General features: G+C 35.9%; 1 protein-coding gene across 13 annotated transcripts in view; it reads right to left on the reverse strand.

Moving 5' to 3' along the window:
- Positions 1–5,304: 5,304 nt before the first annotated feature.
- LOC131345778 (uncharacterized) overlaps positions 5,305–16,182 on the reverse strand; it is a 28,720-nt gene continuing 17,842 nt past the window's right edge. The window contains exons 1-9 of one of the 13 annotated variants that reach the window (XM_058378839.1): positions 13,445–13,585; positions 11,771–11,884; positions 11,629–11,666; positions 11,431–11,466; positions 9,369–9,830; positions 8,937–9,281; positions 7,266–7,379; positions 7,124–7,161; positions 5,310–6,961 (exon numbers count right to left, since the gene is read on the reverse strand). In XM_058378839.1, coding sequence (XP_058234822.1) covers positions 6,842–6,961; positions 7,124–7,161; positions 7,266–7,379; positions 8,937–9,281; positions 9,369–9,420 — 669 coding nt within the window. In that variant the 5' untranslated portion in view covers positions 9,421–9,830; positions 11,431–11,466; positions 11,629–11,666; positions 11,771–11,884; positions 13,445–13,585 and the 3' untranslated portion in view covers positions 5,310–6,841. Of the gene's footprint in view, positions 6,962–7,123; positions 7,162–7,265; positions 7,380–7,870; positions 9,831–9,998; positions 11,467–11,628; positions 11,667–11,770; positions 13,349–13,444; positions 13,790–13,876; positions 14,340–16,182 lie in introns of those variants that run through there. The other 12 variants (XM_058378835.1, XM_058378838.1, XM_058378836.1 and 9 more) reach the window with 12 other exon arrangements.

Below are 16,182 nucleotides of genomic sequence, written 5' to 3' on the forward strand. Positions count from 1 at the left end.
TTGAACCCTATGGATTAGGAATGGGATGTCACTTAAGTTCATATGCGAGTCAAGGCAGGTGAGCGAATACTTTTGGCAATATAGTGTGTGTATATATATATATATTATGTGTGTGTGTGTGTGTAACCAGGTTGAAATGGTGACATGTATTTTCATGAGACTGGTTATCTGAACCGTAGTTTAGGGGTAATGCACATGAAGTGTATATTAGTGTCCTTCTCATCCATTGATGAAATAGTGCGCTGGCCCTTTAAGAATCGGGACGGTGTTACTGGCGGGAAGTCGTGAATTTCTACCGGTAAGCAGTGTGCTTTGTTGCATGGTGTGAATGGTGCTCGTGCAGTAGAGAATTGAGGCCATTAAAGTGTGAGAAATAACAAAATGGTAGGAATTATGTACTTGCAGTGGGTTAAACACTCCATCTCTGTATTTTTGTTATTCTGATGGTGGTGTATTTTGCCGATTGGAAGTGATTTCTGTTGGGAAACGTCTCGCGTGGTGAGAAAAAGCACAGCATTGTTTCTCGAAGTGTAAGTAATGGAATATGATTAATACCAGCCTAATATTGAGACAGTTTTGTGTATTGACACCAGTGTTATTAATGTTATTTTGTTTAATCAAGAGGGGAGAAGTGATTCGTAGGCCCTCTGTGTGAGCATTGGAAGAAGATTGGTGATTAATAGTAGGTTTGAATAAGTTCAATTTACTTAATTTTCTCAATCAACCCATTTTGAAGTTGTTTGTTTACTGTGATGTAAAATGGTTAAGCGTAATGATATTTGTAATGTTAGATTTTTAATGGTTGAGATTATTCTCAAGAATGTAACGTAATGAACTTTTTCATGTATTCATGTTGCTTAAGCAGCCTTATTTTGTGTTCTGTTATCAGATTTTACACTTTTGTGTTTGTTTTCTCAGGGCTGCTACTGTTGTTTATGTTGCCTAGCTTTGAGAGATCTGTGACACTGATGTGACTTTCTTGAGTTCCAACAACTTTACACAAACTCAACCTTTTCTTACTAAAATTGCCCTAGATTTGCATAATTAATGCCGCACTGCTTAGTGTGGTCCGGAATAAAAGATCCCCATTTTAAATTTTGCATCCTGTGTCCGGTGTCCTCACTAATTCCTATCCCGGGCTACATATATAACGTACCCAGACACACTGCAAAAAGTGAAAGCTCACAACCTCTGATCATGGGCTGCTTAGGGAGATTAATTTGTACCAAAACTAAACAAACAAATTGACTCTTTCACAGACACAATCTACTTTGCAAAGTAAAACATGACTCTCAAACAAAGAAATTTGCAAATACAAAGGGCAATGTGAGAGAACATCTGAGGATCTTATATTTACTTATATACTATGTAGAGGTAGAAAAGGTGATTTAGCCCATTTACAGTATTGACATTATCCACAGATTTATCCTCTTACACCTGCCATCTTTTAAAGAAGAAAAAAAGCATGAGGTGAGACCTGAACAGTCATGCAGGTACTTTTAGAATCAGAGTTTTCTTTCAATTCTAGAAATCATGTCCACTATTTTAGAAAAATCTAAATTTAAAATAGAAATAAATAGTAAAATAGCATGATATAATTTAAGGACCATCTGAGCAAAGCTAATATAAGACTAAAGACATAACACAGACTATAATCCTGAAAGGATGTAACTTTTTTTGATCACAAATAAGAAGCAGCTTCAGTCTTCATCAATTAAAGCAAACCAGTATATTCATGATTTTAGCAGTCACCATGGAAACGGCTCGACTAACAGCAATACATGTCAACAGAATTACATTTTCATTGTTTTTCAATTCTCAATTCATTTCTCTTTCTTTATTTTAGTTTAACTTTTGCATAAACATCTTCATGTCTCTTGGAACTGGACGTTCTGGAGGATGAAGATTTCTTAGCAAAACTCACAGCTGCATAGTTCAAGACATCATCTGCAGCCTGATAAAGAACAAGAGCCGTTAAGTTATTTATTGTATTTCCGAAGGTGATGTCAGTTATAATCAGTAGTGGGCAGTAATGAAGTATATGTAATTTGTTACTGTACTTTATCTTTTTCCAGTATCTGTACTTTACTAAAGTATACATTTAAAAAAAATTTTTTACTTTCACTCCACTACATTTTGAAGTAACATATCATACTCCACTACATTGTCCCACATCTCTCATTACTTGTATTTAAAAAAAACAAAACAAAAAAAAGCAGTTCTCCATTTACAGCACAGCAAGAAAACCGAGCTACAGCATGCACGTTATTTTTAAATGCAGTGAGCGCAAACGGTCCAGTAGAGAATTAAAACTGCAGTGTCACAGCCTGAAATACCGTACTCTATGATGGAAGAAAACACTGACCCCATCCCACCACCTGCACTCCCATGGCCTGCCCTGCAGGATTTGTTTTAAGTTGTAGAACTGAAGAAAGACTCTTTCATATTCAGATTCCTGCTCTGCCTCAGTTACATAACATTTCATATTACAAGAATTAAACATCATATTTGCATAAATGTACTCTAGAGGTCAGCACATCCTGTGATAATCATAATGATTTTCTTTAATATGAATCTAATGTTAGCTCGCAACAATGAAGGATTTTTTTGATTATCTTTATTATGTCATGTAAGGCTAGTTATACTTTAGTTAGCTAAGTAAGCTAACATAATGAGTAACTCTTGAGCAGCAGTCTATTTTAACGTTACTGATGTTAAACAGCAGCTCAATAACCCAATAGCTCAACTTTTCAAGAACTGCATGAATGTTCCAGTCTTCCTATTATAGAGGGAGGAGTGTGAGTGACGCAAAAAAGGCCGCTTTACACAACCTGCAGCCAGCAGAGGGCGACTCTGACACACACACACGAGAAAAGAGAATCAGTTACCCAGAACTGGTATATGTCAGGTATGAGGTAAGTGTGAAAAGGTAGAGTAGAAAAACTAAGCATAAAGAATATAACTGGGAGAGACTGGAATAAAAAGCAGAGAAAAAGTGATGTAAAAGAGTAAAAACAGTAAACATAAAAAGTAAAAATAACAGAAATGTGTGTGTGTGTGTGTATATATATATATATATATATATATATATATATATATATATATATATATATAAATTTAATTAATTAGTGGTCCCTGTTTAGGAAGATTCCTCTGTTTCCATTTTGTTGATTTTTTTCCCCCTGCGTCTCTGCTCAAAACACACCATCTTCCTCTTCCCTTGATATAAACCCTGTTCACCCATTTATTTAGGAGTAAGCAGGAGTTTTCACTCTGCAGTCTGGTCCACACTCACCTGACCTGGAACACTACACAGAACAGTAAGAATCCACAATGAAATGAAACAGACCGAAGATGGAGGGAGGAAAATATTTAGAAATTTAATCACAAGAAATACAAACAGAACAAGAAAGAAGGAAATGAGAAGAGGGTTAGGAAAACAGTGAATGAACAAAGGCAAGAAAAATAAACAGAACTGAGGTGAAATTAGACTTCACATGGTTGACTTTATTATAACGTGTACTGATAACACTAGTATTGTTTATGAAATCCTAAAGTAGATATTTTCCATTCTGTGAGATTTTGGATGGATGGATATAGTCATGTTATTTAAATACAAACCTGCATGTGCTTCTCACTGAAATAGATATAATCTGTAAATGTCCTTCATAATGAATAACACATCACTCTGAATCCCTGCTCCATACATGATGTTGAAAAATAAATCAATGTGGGTGTTTGTAAGACATCTTGTCTACTGGAGCGTCATCAGCCATCTTGAAGGTTTTCTAATCCCGCCTCAGTGTGTGGTAGCCCCGCCCCTCTTCCACCTGTGAGTGTGGAGTACGTAAAGTGCTCTTTTTCGTCTTCATCTTGTTCAGTCTGAACACACAACTCTCAAAATATATATTATTATACTATCTAATTGAGCAGAATTGTGCAGAATTATATATGATTTGAGACACTGCTACTGTACAGAGTTTAATCTGAGAGCTGTTAATGATCTTCATATTTCACACATATTTAAAGATGTCTGTGTTTTTCACACTGTGTCTGTGACAGTGAGTGTATGTAACATGTAAGTTAAAGAACCAAAGCACAATGTCTTGTCCAAGATAACTTTTATTCATGGATTTCTTTTCTTTTCCTTCTTTTTCAGTCAAATGGAAGAAGCAGATTCCAGTGTGACTTGTGTTTGTTATTTTGGTGTTTTTGTTTTGTAAATCAGAAAAGGTCAATGATAATTTGTTTGATAATAATGATTCTCTGTCTTACCTTTCCCACTGGCTTCGTAGTAGGAGGGGCCGGCCGGCCCGCAAACAGGAAGTCATATTTATTCCACCCATAGGAGGGGAGGATGTGGAGAATGTTGTTTGAATGTTATCTTGGACGCATGTTTTAAAATGCTCATTAGCTTTTATGATGGGAATAAAGTTAGTTAAAAATGATGTTAATGTCAGTGTTTGTATGATGATGTTAAAGATCATTTAATACCCAAGTGAAGTTGAGGTTAATTAGATTGTAACTGGCATAGTGTCGTCATTGGGCCATTTGAATTTGAGGGGAGGGGACAACACTGAGTGTTTTTTTTTCATTAGTAGATTGTTTGTGAGGGGGTAAGAGTGTAAATCTTCTCTGTGAGTTCTCTCCTTGTTTTGATTGTCTGTATTTTTTTTCCTTTTTTTATTTGGAACTAGGTGGATGACTCCTGTCCCATTGTTTGGTGCATGCCCTGAAAAGATAATTAAAGTAACCTCTGGAGACTTCAGAGTTTTGTGCTCGTTTTGCTGCCTACTTTGCCACGGCCAAGACGGCCTTACAACAGTGTCTTTCTGCATCTCAGTCAACAGAAAATAATGCACACAACAATCCACGTATACACTCTGTCCATTTGTGGGTCTCCTGCACTCCTGCTCTTGTTATTTACCCCTGTATAATATATTTGTAATAAGACTCATAGTGAAAAAATGGAAGTAATGAACTTATGGGGAAATGAAATAGATGAGGTTAGTAGTTTGATCCTTTAATATCCTCACTTTGACAGATGGTTTTATGTTTCCTTCATCAGGACTATAAATAATGTCAGACCTTTAGAAGTCACTCCTTTGCAGCTTTTTACTTGTTTTTGATTGTGTGTGAGAAGTACAAAACTTCTGATCAATTCCAATAACTTTTTTATTCACATATAAATAATTTTTTGCATATTTTTCACACTTAAAAGATTCAGATCATCAAACAAATTTTTATATTACACAAAGATTATACAAGTGAATACAAAATGTTCTTTTTAAATAACCACTGTTCCAAGTTTTCTCCGTTAGTGGATAATGGCTCTGACCGCAGTTCACTGGAGTCCCAGAGCCTTAGAAATGGCTTTATAACCCTTTCTAGACTGATACATGTCAACTATTTTGTTTCTCTGTTCTTGAATTTGTTTAGATCACAGCATGATGTGTTTCTCTTTCGCATGCTTCACTTTGTCACACAGGTTCTGTTGAAGAGATTTCTTGATTCCACAGGTGTGGCAGTAATCAGGTCTGGGTGTGTCTAGTTAAATTTAACTCAGCTTTCTAAAATAATGTGGTTAATCACAGTTCTTTCATGATTTAATAGGAGGGGGCAATTAATTTTTCATGTAGGGCCAGGCAGGTTTGGACAGATTTTTTTCCCTTGATAAATGAAATAATCATTTAAAAACTGCATTTTGTATTTGTTGCATTACCGTTGTGTAATATTAACATTTGTTTGATGATCTGAATTTTTTAAGTGTGACAAATATGCAAAAAAAAAAGTAAGGGGAAAAAACTTTTCACAGCACTGTACAAATTCACCATTCACTGGGCTGAATTACTTTATTCCTAATGCTGCAAATCGAGTCATCTGATCATGCTGTCCACAGAGTGGACAAGACTGGGGACTATAGAAGGAGCAGAGATTTCAACTTCAAATGAAGTTTAACACTCTGGACCAAATTCACACAAACTATCAGACTATATTTCCCTAAAACTGATCCTGGTGGAAATACCATTGATCTGTAGGACCTTTGGATGTCACCTCAATGCTGCAAGACTGATACACTGACTGGATTTGGTTTCACAGGGAATCCTGGGATACCTGACCTTCCACACTGGAATTGTTGTCATTTTCCTAAGCAGAAGTCACGTCTAAACAGAATGCAGAATCTGTTTAAGGAAGGAGATGTCACATTCAGGTGGCTGATAAACAGACCTACAGCTAGAGGAAAGCTAAAGGGAACCTCAAGAAAAACATTAAGGATGCAAAAAATATGAGAACTTTGGGAACAACAGCTCATGTGGAACAGAATTAAAACACTGATGGACCACAAGAACAACCAGCACTCTGTAACCTAGCAACGTCTCTAAATAACACCTTTCTTTGTAGGCTTTGGTTATGTGGAGTGACCAGTGTAAGACATCTCTGTGAAGTTGTTGCTTTAGAAACAATAACAGAAGCAACCTGAGACTTCAACTCGAATTTATTTCAGGTAGTTTAGTTTATTTTAAGTTATATAGTAAACACAGTAAACATTCAATTTATTTATGAACTTTTTAATATACTTTATATACATATAATTTACTCTAACCTCCAGAGATTTCCTTTCATAAACAAATTGTTTTTGTTATTTATTTAATAGGACAATGATAAAAAATAGTAATTAGAATAAGTATGTTGAGAAAATGTAACAATATTGAATTTTTGGATTTTTGGCAAAAAGTAATCCCCCTCTCCTCTTTTCCCCCTATCAAGCATGACCAAATAAAATGTGACTTACAGCAATAAATCTCCAGTGTCTGATGATTTAAATCAGAAGTTTCTTTCTCTATTTAATTTTAACTTGTGCATAAACATCATAGATCTTTTCTCTGAATGTTCTGGAGGATGAAGGTTTCTTAGCAAAACTCACAGCTGCATAGTTCAAGACATCTTCATCATCAGCAGCCTGATAAAGAACAAGAGCTGTTTATTAACCAGAGAGGATTAAAGACTAAAATAATGATTACTCTGATATTTTGGTGAATAATTGTCTATTAAAATTCTCTGTGCATTCAGATGTGGATTTATTTAACAGAATAGAATCACAGTTAATAGAAGACTGGATTACCTGATTGGTGGGAATTTGATGGTTGCTTGATGAAGAATCTGAACAATAATACACACAAGTAAAGATTAAATGTAGAAAAGATTCACATTTACACTTTATACAATAACTCTATAAATAACAACAATAATAAAAGTAAACAAACCTTTTCTGTGATTTTTATATAAAACTCCAACCAGAACTGTGATTACAATAACAGAGATTATATTGGAGACTGTTAAGGAAATAATCCGATCGTCTTCACCTGAAATGACGACTCCTGAATGATGAAAATGCACACAATGAATCAATTTTCACATTGTACAAATATTGAATGATTTATTAATAGGGAGAGGTTTTCACTAAGGACAGTTTTGTTAGAGACAGTGGAATGAAGCCAAATTCCTGCCTGTTTTATTACTGCATTTTGAAACACTGGGTGGAGTTCCAGATGTAAATTGTCTTTTGAAACTCATATCGCCCATATCACAAAAACAGCCTTCTTCCACTTATTGCCAAGCTTAGGAACATTTTATCTGTATCTGATGCAGAAAAACTAGTTCATGCATTCCTGACCTCCAGACTGGACTACTGTAATGCATTACTAGGTGTTTGTCCTGCATCTTCAGTAAACAAGCTACAGTTAGTCCAGAATGCAGCTGCCAGAGTTCTTACCAGATTAAGAACATATGATCATATAACCCCAATTTTGTCATCCCTGCACTGGCTACCTGATAAATTTAGAATTGATTATAAATTAGCTCTACTTACGTACAAGGCTCTAAATGGTTTAGCTCCCACCTATCTCTCCAGTCGTCTAACGTGTTACAATCCACCACGCTCTTTGAGATCACCAAACTCCTTCTGGTAGTTCCCTGAATATCAAAGTCCACTAAGGGGGTAAAGCATTGTCGTATTTAGCTCTTAAATTTGGAATAGTCTTCCTGACACTGTTCCAGGCTCAGACACAGTCTCCCAGTTTAAATGTAGATTAAAGACATTTCTCTTTAAACAGAAGCTACACTAAATCCTCTCCACTTGCTTCTCTTTTTCTACCCATCCCAAGGCATCTAGAGATTGTACCAGATCCAGTTGGATTCTGCTTCATGAAGATTTCAGACTTTCAAAGAAAAGATGCCAACCCCATGTGGACTTTGAGGACAACAACCTTCTAATCAATAAACAAAATAACATTCTACATATGCTGTATCTCTATCATTGAGCATTTGAAGGCTTCAGCTTGGAGGAGTTGGTGTTGATTCAATAATGAACTCAGATGCTGAGCTAATTTGAGTTGCTCAGGAGCTCCTGGTTACTAGTCAACTATAACTCACTGTATATGACTCAAAGGTCATTACTGATAATCACACTCTCCTGTGTTTATAATAATTTATAATCACACTCTCTGGTGTCACCCAAATGAGGATGGATCCCCTTTGAGTTTGGTTCCTCTCAATATTTCTTGCTCTTACCATCTAAGGGAATTTTTCCTTGCCACAGTCACCTCAGGCTCGATCATTAGGGATTAGGGATTGATACAAATAAATTTAAGTATATGTCTGATATTAATCTTTAACTTTTTGTACTATATTTCTTATGTTCTACAAAGCTGCTTTGACACAATGCCCATTGTTAAATGTGGCATACAAATAAAATGTGATTTAATTTCATTTAATTTTTATTTAATGGAGGATGGTGTGTCGACATCTTATATAAAATAGAAATAAACAGGTATGATACTAAATATGAATAATGTGAATATGTGAAATATTTAATTGTATAACATATTTAAAGTGTTGATCTGGAATTAGCAGGTTTTCAAAGTCAAACTGTTTACCTTCAAATTGCAGATGTGTTCCAGATGTGAACTTCAGTACACTTCCTTCCATTTCTCCACAGAAATATTCTCCTACATCATCTTCTCTTATTTTGTTAATATTGAGATCAAATTTTTGGTCATTTACACTAATACTGAAGCGACTATCATTAAATCCCCCAACAAATTTGTAGCCCACAGAGCCCGAGTATGGTCTTGCAAAATACTGAGGCAATTTTCCTGAACTCTGTCTGAACCAAACTACTTTATCTTTCCCTGTGACACTGCTAATGTTACACTCCATAGTTACATCTTCTCCACTCTTTACTGTTCTCACATGAAGCTCCTTGATGTCAGAAGAATTTACTGTAAAAAGTGTTTAATATTTAATGATAATACAGTAATATTTCATATTGAATTAATTGAAGTTAAAGTTTTCAGAATGTTACTCACCAGCTGTGAAGAGAGAAAAAAGAACACAAAGAGCGACAAAGAGTGTGGTCATCGTTCCTGTTCAGACGAAGTGATAGTGAGGGAATGAACTTGTGTGTTCAGTAGAAAACCAGGTCCAGACTCACACCTGATTGGATGTTTTGAACCTGTGGACTGATCTAATCTAAAAAAAAAAAAAACTGGTGGAGAGCAAGGAGCCAAAATGGGGTTATTCCACCAAATACTGATCTCTTAATGTTATTTAGCCAAAGCATTAACACAATTTGTTTGCAAATTATTAGCATTTTGTTTTATTTGAGTTATTAAAGCTTTGCAAATACTGCATGATCTTGGGTTATTATGTGATGTCGTTTCCTTTAAATATACACTCTAAATAACAATTGTTATATTTTGAATTTAGGAGAAATATTGTCAGCAGTTCACGAAAATGAAACAAAACTGTTTATCTCACCAATACATGACCTGGAAGAAAAAAACATAAGAAACTCATTATTTTGCAGTGGGCTCTTATTTTTTCCGTATATATATTTATATATATATAAAGTTGGTAATCATATTTAACTATTTGCAAAGGAACTTTTACATTTATTTTTATTTCTGTTCTAGTTACACATAATCCTTTCTTTCTTTCTTTCTTTCTTTATTTACAAATGTACATAATGGTATTATGGATAATTGCCTGGGGTCTTTAGTAAGTAAACACCGGTTCTGAATCAGATGTTTTCAGGAAGTCCAACTTCTGTTAATTTGCTGTTACCAACCCTAAAAGACTTAATAACAGGACTTACACAGTTAGAGCACAGTGTCTAGCATAGTCTGAATAAATACTGTTCTTAATATACTACGTAATGTTTATTAGAGAAATTTTTATGAATGAAGCCCAGCTTTTGTGTTTTAGACTGAGAAACTAACACAGAGATATTTTAGACTGTTGACCCAAAATAAGTTAGTGTGAGCTGCTGGCTAAAACACTCAGCTTCTGAAACTCCACAATGCTATTTCTGTTAATCTGAAACTACTGCATGGTGTGAGAGCTGCTGCAGCCTGTATCACTTCTACAAATGTGTGAAGAGCTTTCTCAGACTTTTCCTATGGAAAGGGGAAGAATTATAGGGTTTGACAGCCACTGGTCGGAACAACCTCCTGTGGCGTTCTGTGGATGTCTTCAGTGGAATTCAGGTGATTTCAGTCTATAGCTAAATGTGCTCTGGAAGTACTCCAGTATCGCATACAGGGGTTGTGACATGTTGTCAAGGATACTGAAAAGATTTCTCAGCATTCTCCCCTTAAACACCTCAGCCATGACAGAGCCTGCTTTCCTAATAAGCTTGTTGAGTCTGTTGGCATCGGCCATCTTCACCCTGATACCTCAGCACATTAGAACACAGAAGATGATGCTGGCTTCCACTGAGTGGTAGAACATTTGCAGCATGGTTCAGCAGACATTAAAGGACCTGAGTCTCCTGAGGAAGTACAGGCAACTCTGAACTTTACTACATAGTGCATCAGTGTTTTTGGTCCATTCCAGCATGTTATCTATGTGGACACCCAAATACTTGTAATAAGACTCATAGTGAAAAAATGGAAGTAATGAACTTATGGGGAAATGAAATAGATGAGGTTAGTAGTTTGATCCTTTAATATCCTCACTTTGACAGATGGTTTTATGTTTCCTTCATCAGGACTATAAATAATGTCAGACCTTTAGAAGTCACTCCTTTGCAGCTTTTTACTTGTTTTTATTGTGTGTGAGAAGTACAAAACTTCTGATCAATTCCAATGATACAATGATGACAATGATAAAAAATAGTAATTAGAATAAGTATGTTGAGAAAATGTAACAATATTGAATTTTTGGATTTTTGGCAAAAAGTAATCCCCCTCTCCTCTTTTCCCCCTATCAAGCATGACCAAATAAAATGTGACTTACAGCAATAAATCTCCAGTGTCTGATGATTTAAATCAGAAGTTTCTTTCTCTATTTTATTTTAACTTGTGCATAAACATCATAGATCTTTTCTCTGAATGTTCTGGAGGATGAAGGTTTCTTAGCAAAACTCACAGCTGCATAGTTCAAGACATCTTCATCATCAGCAGCCTGATAAAGAACAAGAGCTGTTTATTAACCAGAGAGGATTAAAGACTAAAATAATGATTACTCTGATATTTTGGTGAATAATTGTCTATTAAAATTCTCTGTGCATTCAGATGTGGATTTATTTAACAGAATAGAATCACAGTTAATAGAAGACTGGATTACCTGATTGGTGGGAATTTGATGGTTGCTTGATGAAGAATCTGAACAATAATACACACAAGTAAAGATTAAATGTAGAAAAGATTCACATTTAGACTTTATACAATAACTCTATAAATAACAACAATAATAAAAGTAAACAAACCTTTTCTGTGATTTTTATATAAAACTCCAACCAGAACTGTGATTACAATAACAGAGATTATATTGGAGACTGTTAAGGAAATAATCCGATCGTCTTCACCTGAAATGACGACTCCTGAATGATGAAAATGCACACAATGAATCAATTTTCACATTGTACAAATATTGAATGATTTATTAATAGGGAGAGGTTTTCACTAAGGACAGTTTTGTTAGAGACAGTGGAATGAAGCCAAATTCCTGCCTGTTTTATTACTGCATTTTGAAACACTGGGTGGAGTTCCAGATGTAAATTGTCTTTTGAAACTCATATCGCCCATATCACAAAAACAGCCTTCTTCCACTTTAGAAATATTGCCTAGGAACATTTTATCTGTATCTGATGCAGAATAACTAGTTCATGCATTCCTGACCTCCAGACTGGACTACTGTAATGCATTACTAGGTGTTTGTCCTGCATCTTCAGTAAACAAGCTACAGTTAGTCCAGAATGCAGCCGCCAGATTTCTTACCAGATTAAGAAAATATGATCATATAACCCCAATATTGTCATCCCTGCACTGGCTACCTGATAAATTTAGAATTGATTATAAATTAGCTCTACTTACGTACAAGGCTCTAAATGGTTTAGCTCCCACCTATCTCTCCAGTCGTCTAACGTGTTACAATCCACCACGCTCTTTGAGATCACCAAACTCCTTCTGGTAGTTCCCTGAATATCAAAGTCCACTAAGGGGGTAAAGCATTGTCGTATTTAGCTCTTAAATTTGGAATAGTCTTCCTGACACTGTTCCAGGCTCAGACACAGTCTCCCAGTTTAAATGTAGATTAAAGACATTTCTCTTTAAACAGAAGCTACACTAAATCCTCTCCACTTGCTTCTCTTTTTCTACCCATCCCAAGGCATCTAGAGATTGTACCAGATCCAGTTGGATTCTGCTTCATGAAGATTTCAGACTTTCAAAGAAAAGATGCCAACCCCATGTGGACTTTGAGGACAACAACCTTCTAATCAATAAACAAAATAACATTCTACATATGCTGTATCTCTATCATTGAGCATTTGAAGGCTTCAGCTTGGAGGAGTTGGTGTTGATTCAATAATGAACTCAGATGCTGAGCTAATTTGAGTTGCTCAGGAGCTCCTGGTTACTAGTCAACTATAACTCACTGTATATGACTCAAAGGTCATTACTGATAATCACACTCTCCTGTTTTTTGTAATAATTTATAATCACACTCTCTGGTGTCACCCAAATGAGGATGGATCCCCTTTGAGTTTGGTTCCTCTCAATATTTCTTGCTCTTACCATCTAAGGGAATTTTTCCTTGCCACAGTCACCTCAGGCTCGATCATTAGGGATTAGGGATTGATACAAATAAATTTAAGTATATGTCTGATATTAATCTTTAACTTTTTGTACTATATTTCTTATGTTCTACAAAGCTGCTTTGACACAATGCCCATTGTTAAATGTGGCATACAAATAAAATGTGATTTAATTTCATTTAATTTTTATTTAATGGAGGATGGTGTGTCGACATCTTATATAAAATAGAAATAAACAGGTATGATACTAAATATGAATAATGTGAATATGTGAAATATTTAATTGTATAACATATTTAAAGTGTTGATCTGGAATTAGCAGGTTTTCAAAGTCAAACTGTTTACCTTCAAATTGCAGATGTGTTCCAGATGTGAACTTCAGTACACTTCCTTCCATTTCTCCACAGAAATATTCTCCTCCGTCATCTTCTCTTATTTTGTTAATATTGAGATCAAATTTATGGTCATTTACACTAATACTGAAGCGACTATCATTAAATCCCCCAACAAATTTGTAGCCCACAGAGCCCGAGTATGGTCTTGCAAAATACTGAGGCAATTTTCCTGAACTCTGTCTGAACCAAACTACTTTATCTTTCCCTGTGACACTGCTAATGTTACACTCCATAGTTACATCTTCTCCACTCTTTACTGTTCTCACATGAAGCTCCTTGATGTCAGAAGAATTTACTGTAAAAAGTGTTTAATATTTAATGATAATACAGTAATATTTCATATTGAATTAATTGAAGTTAAAGTTTTCAGAATGTTACTCACCAGCTGTGAAGAGAGAAAAAAGAACACAAAGAGCGACAAAGAGTGTGGTCATCGTTCCTGTTCAGACGAAGTGATAGTGAGGGAATGAACTTGTGTGTTCAGTAGAAAACCAGGTCCAGACTCACACCTGATTGGATGTTTTGAACCTGTGGACTGATCTAATCTAAAAAAAAAAAAAAACTGGTGGAGAGCAAGGAGCCAAAATGGGGTTATTCCACCAAATACTGATCTCTTAATGTTATTTAGCCAAAGCATTAACACAATTTGTTTGCAAATTATTAGCATTTTGTTTTATTTGAGTTATTAAAGCTTTGCAAATACTGCATGATCTTGGGTTATTATGTGATGTCGTTTCCTTTAAATATACACTCTAAATAACAATTGTTATATTTTGAATTTAGGAGAAATATTGTCAGCAGTTCACGAAAATGAAACAAAACTGTTTATCTCACCAATACATGACCTGGAAGAAAAAAACATAAGAAACTCATTATTTTGCAGTGGGCTCTTATTTTTTCCGTATATATATATATAAGTTGGTAATCATATTTAACTATTTGCAAAGGAACTTTTACATTTATTTTTATTTCTGTTCTAGTTACACATAATCCTTTCTTTCTTTCTTTCTTTCTTTATTTATTTACAAATGTACATAATGGTATTATGGATAATTGCCTGGGGTCTTTAGTAAGTAAACACCGGTTCTGAATCAGATGTTTTCAGGAAGTCCAACTTCTGTTAATTTGCTGTTACCAACCCTAAAAGACTTAATAACAGGACTTACACAGTTAGAGCACAGTGTCTAGCATAGTCTGAATAAATACTGTTCTTAATATACTACGTAATGTTTATTAGAGAAATTTTTATGAATGAAGCCCAGCTTTTGTGTTTTAGACTGAGAAACTAACACAGAGATATTTTAGACTGTTGACCCAAAATAAGTTAGTGTGAGCTGCTGGCTAAAACACTCAGCTTCTGAAACTCCACAATGCTATTTCTGTTAATCTGAAACTACTGCATGGTGTGAGAGCTGCTGCAGCCTGTATCACTTCTACAAATGTGTGAAGAGCTTTCTCAGACTTTTCCTATGGAAAGAGGAAGAATTATAGGGTTTGACAGCCACTGGTCGGAACAACCTCCTGTGGCGTTCTGTGGATGTCTTCAGTGGAATTCAGGTGATTTCAGTCTATAGCTAAATGTGCTCTGGAAGTACTCCAGTATCGCATACAGGGGTTGTGACATGTTGTCAAGGATACTGAAAAGATTTCTCAGCATTCTCCCCTTAAACACCTCAGCCATGACAGAGCCTGCTTTCCTAATAAGCTTGTTGAGTCTGTTGGCATCGGCCATCTTCACCCTGATACCTCAGCACATTAGAACACAGAAGATGATGCTGGCTTCCACTGAGTGGTAGAACATTTGCAGCATGGTTCAGCAGACATTAAAGGACCTGAGTCTCCTGAGGAAGTACAGGCAACTCTGAACTTTACTACATAGTGCATCAGTGTTTTTGGTCCATTCCAGCATGTTATCTATGTGGACACCCAAATACTTATATTTGTCCACAATGTCCACCTCAGCACCCATGATGATGATTGGGCTTAGGGGAGTCCTCTGCTTCCTAAAATCCACCACTGCCACTTTCATCTTTGTGTTAGTGGTGGATTTTAGGATTTTTTGTTTGTCTTAGTGTTTAAAAACTGCAGCCTTTCCTTTTTGAGTTAATGTGCATTTTAATCCAGAAATGTTGATCACATACACTATATTGCCAAAAGTATTCGCTCACCCATCCAAATAATCAGAATCAGGTGTTCCAATCACTTCCATGGCCACAGGTGTATAAAATCAAGCACCTAGGCATGCAGACTGTTTTTACAAACATTTGTGAAAGAATGGGTCGCTCTCAGGAGCTCAGTGAATTCCAGCGTGGAACTGTGATAGGATGCCACCTGTGCAACAAATCCAGTCGTGAAATTTCCTCGCTCCTAAATATTCCACAGTCAACTGTCAGCTGTATTATAAGAACGTGGAAGTGTTTGGGAACGACAGCAACTCAGCCACAAAGTGGTAGGCCACGTAAACTGACGGAGCGGGGTCAGCGGATGCTGAGGCGCATAGTGCGAAGAGGTCGCCAACTTTCTGCAGGGTCAATCGCTACAGACCTCCAAACTTCATGTGGCCTTCAGATTAGCTCAAGAACAGTGCGCAGAGAGCTTCATGGAATGGGTTTCCATGGCCGAGCAGCTGCATCCAAGCCATACATCACCAAGTGCAATGCAAAGCGTCGGATGCAGTGGTGTAAAGCA

This window comes from Hemibagrus wyckioides, linkage group LG25 (genome assembly GCF_019097595.1).
Source record: "Hemibagrus wyckioides isolate EC202008001 linkage group LG25, SWU_Hwy_1.0, whole genome shotgun sequence".
Taxonomy (NCBI): Eukaryota; Metazoa; Chordata; class Actinopteri; order Siluriformes; family Bagridae; genus Hemibagrus; species Hemibagrus wyckioides.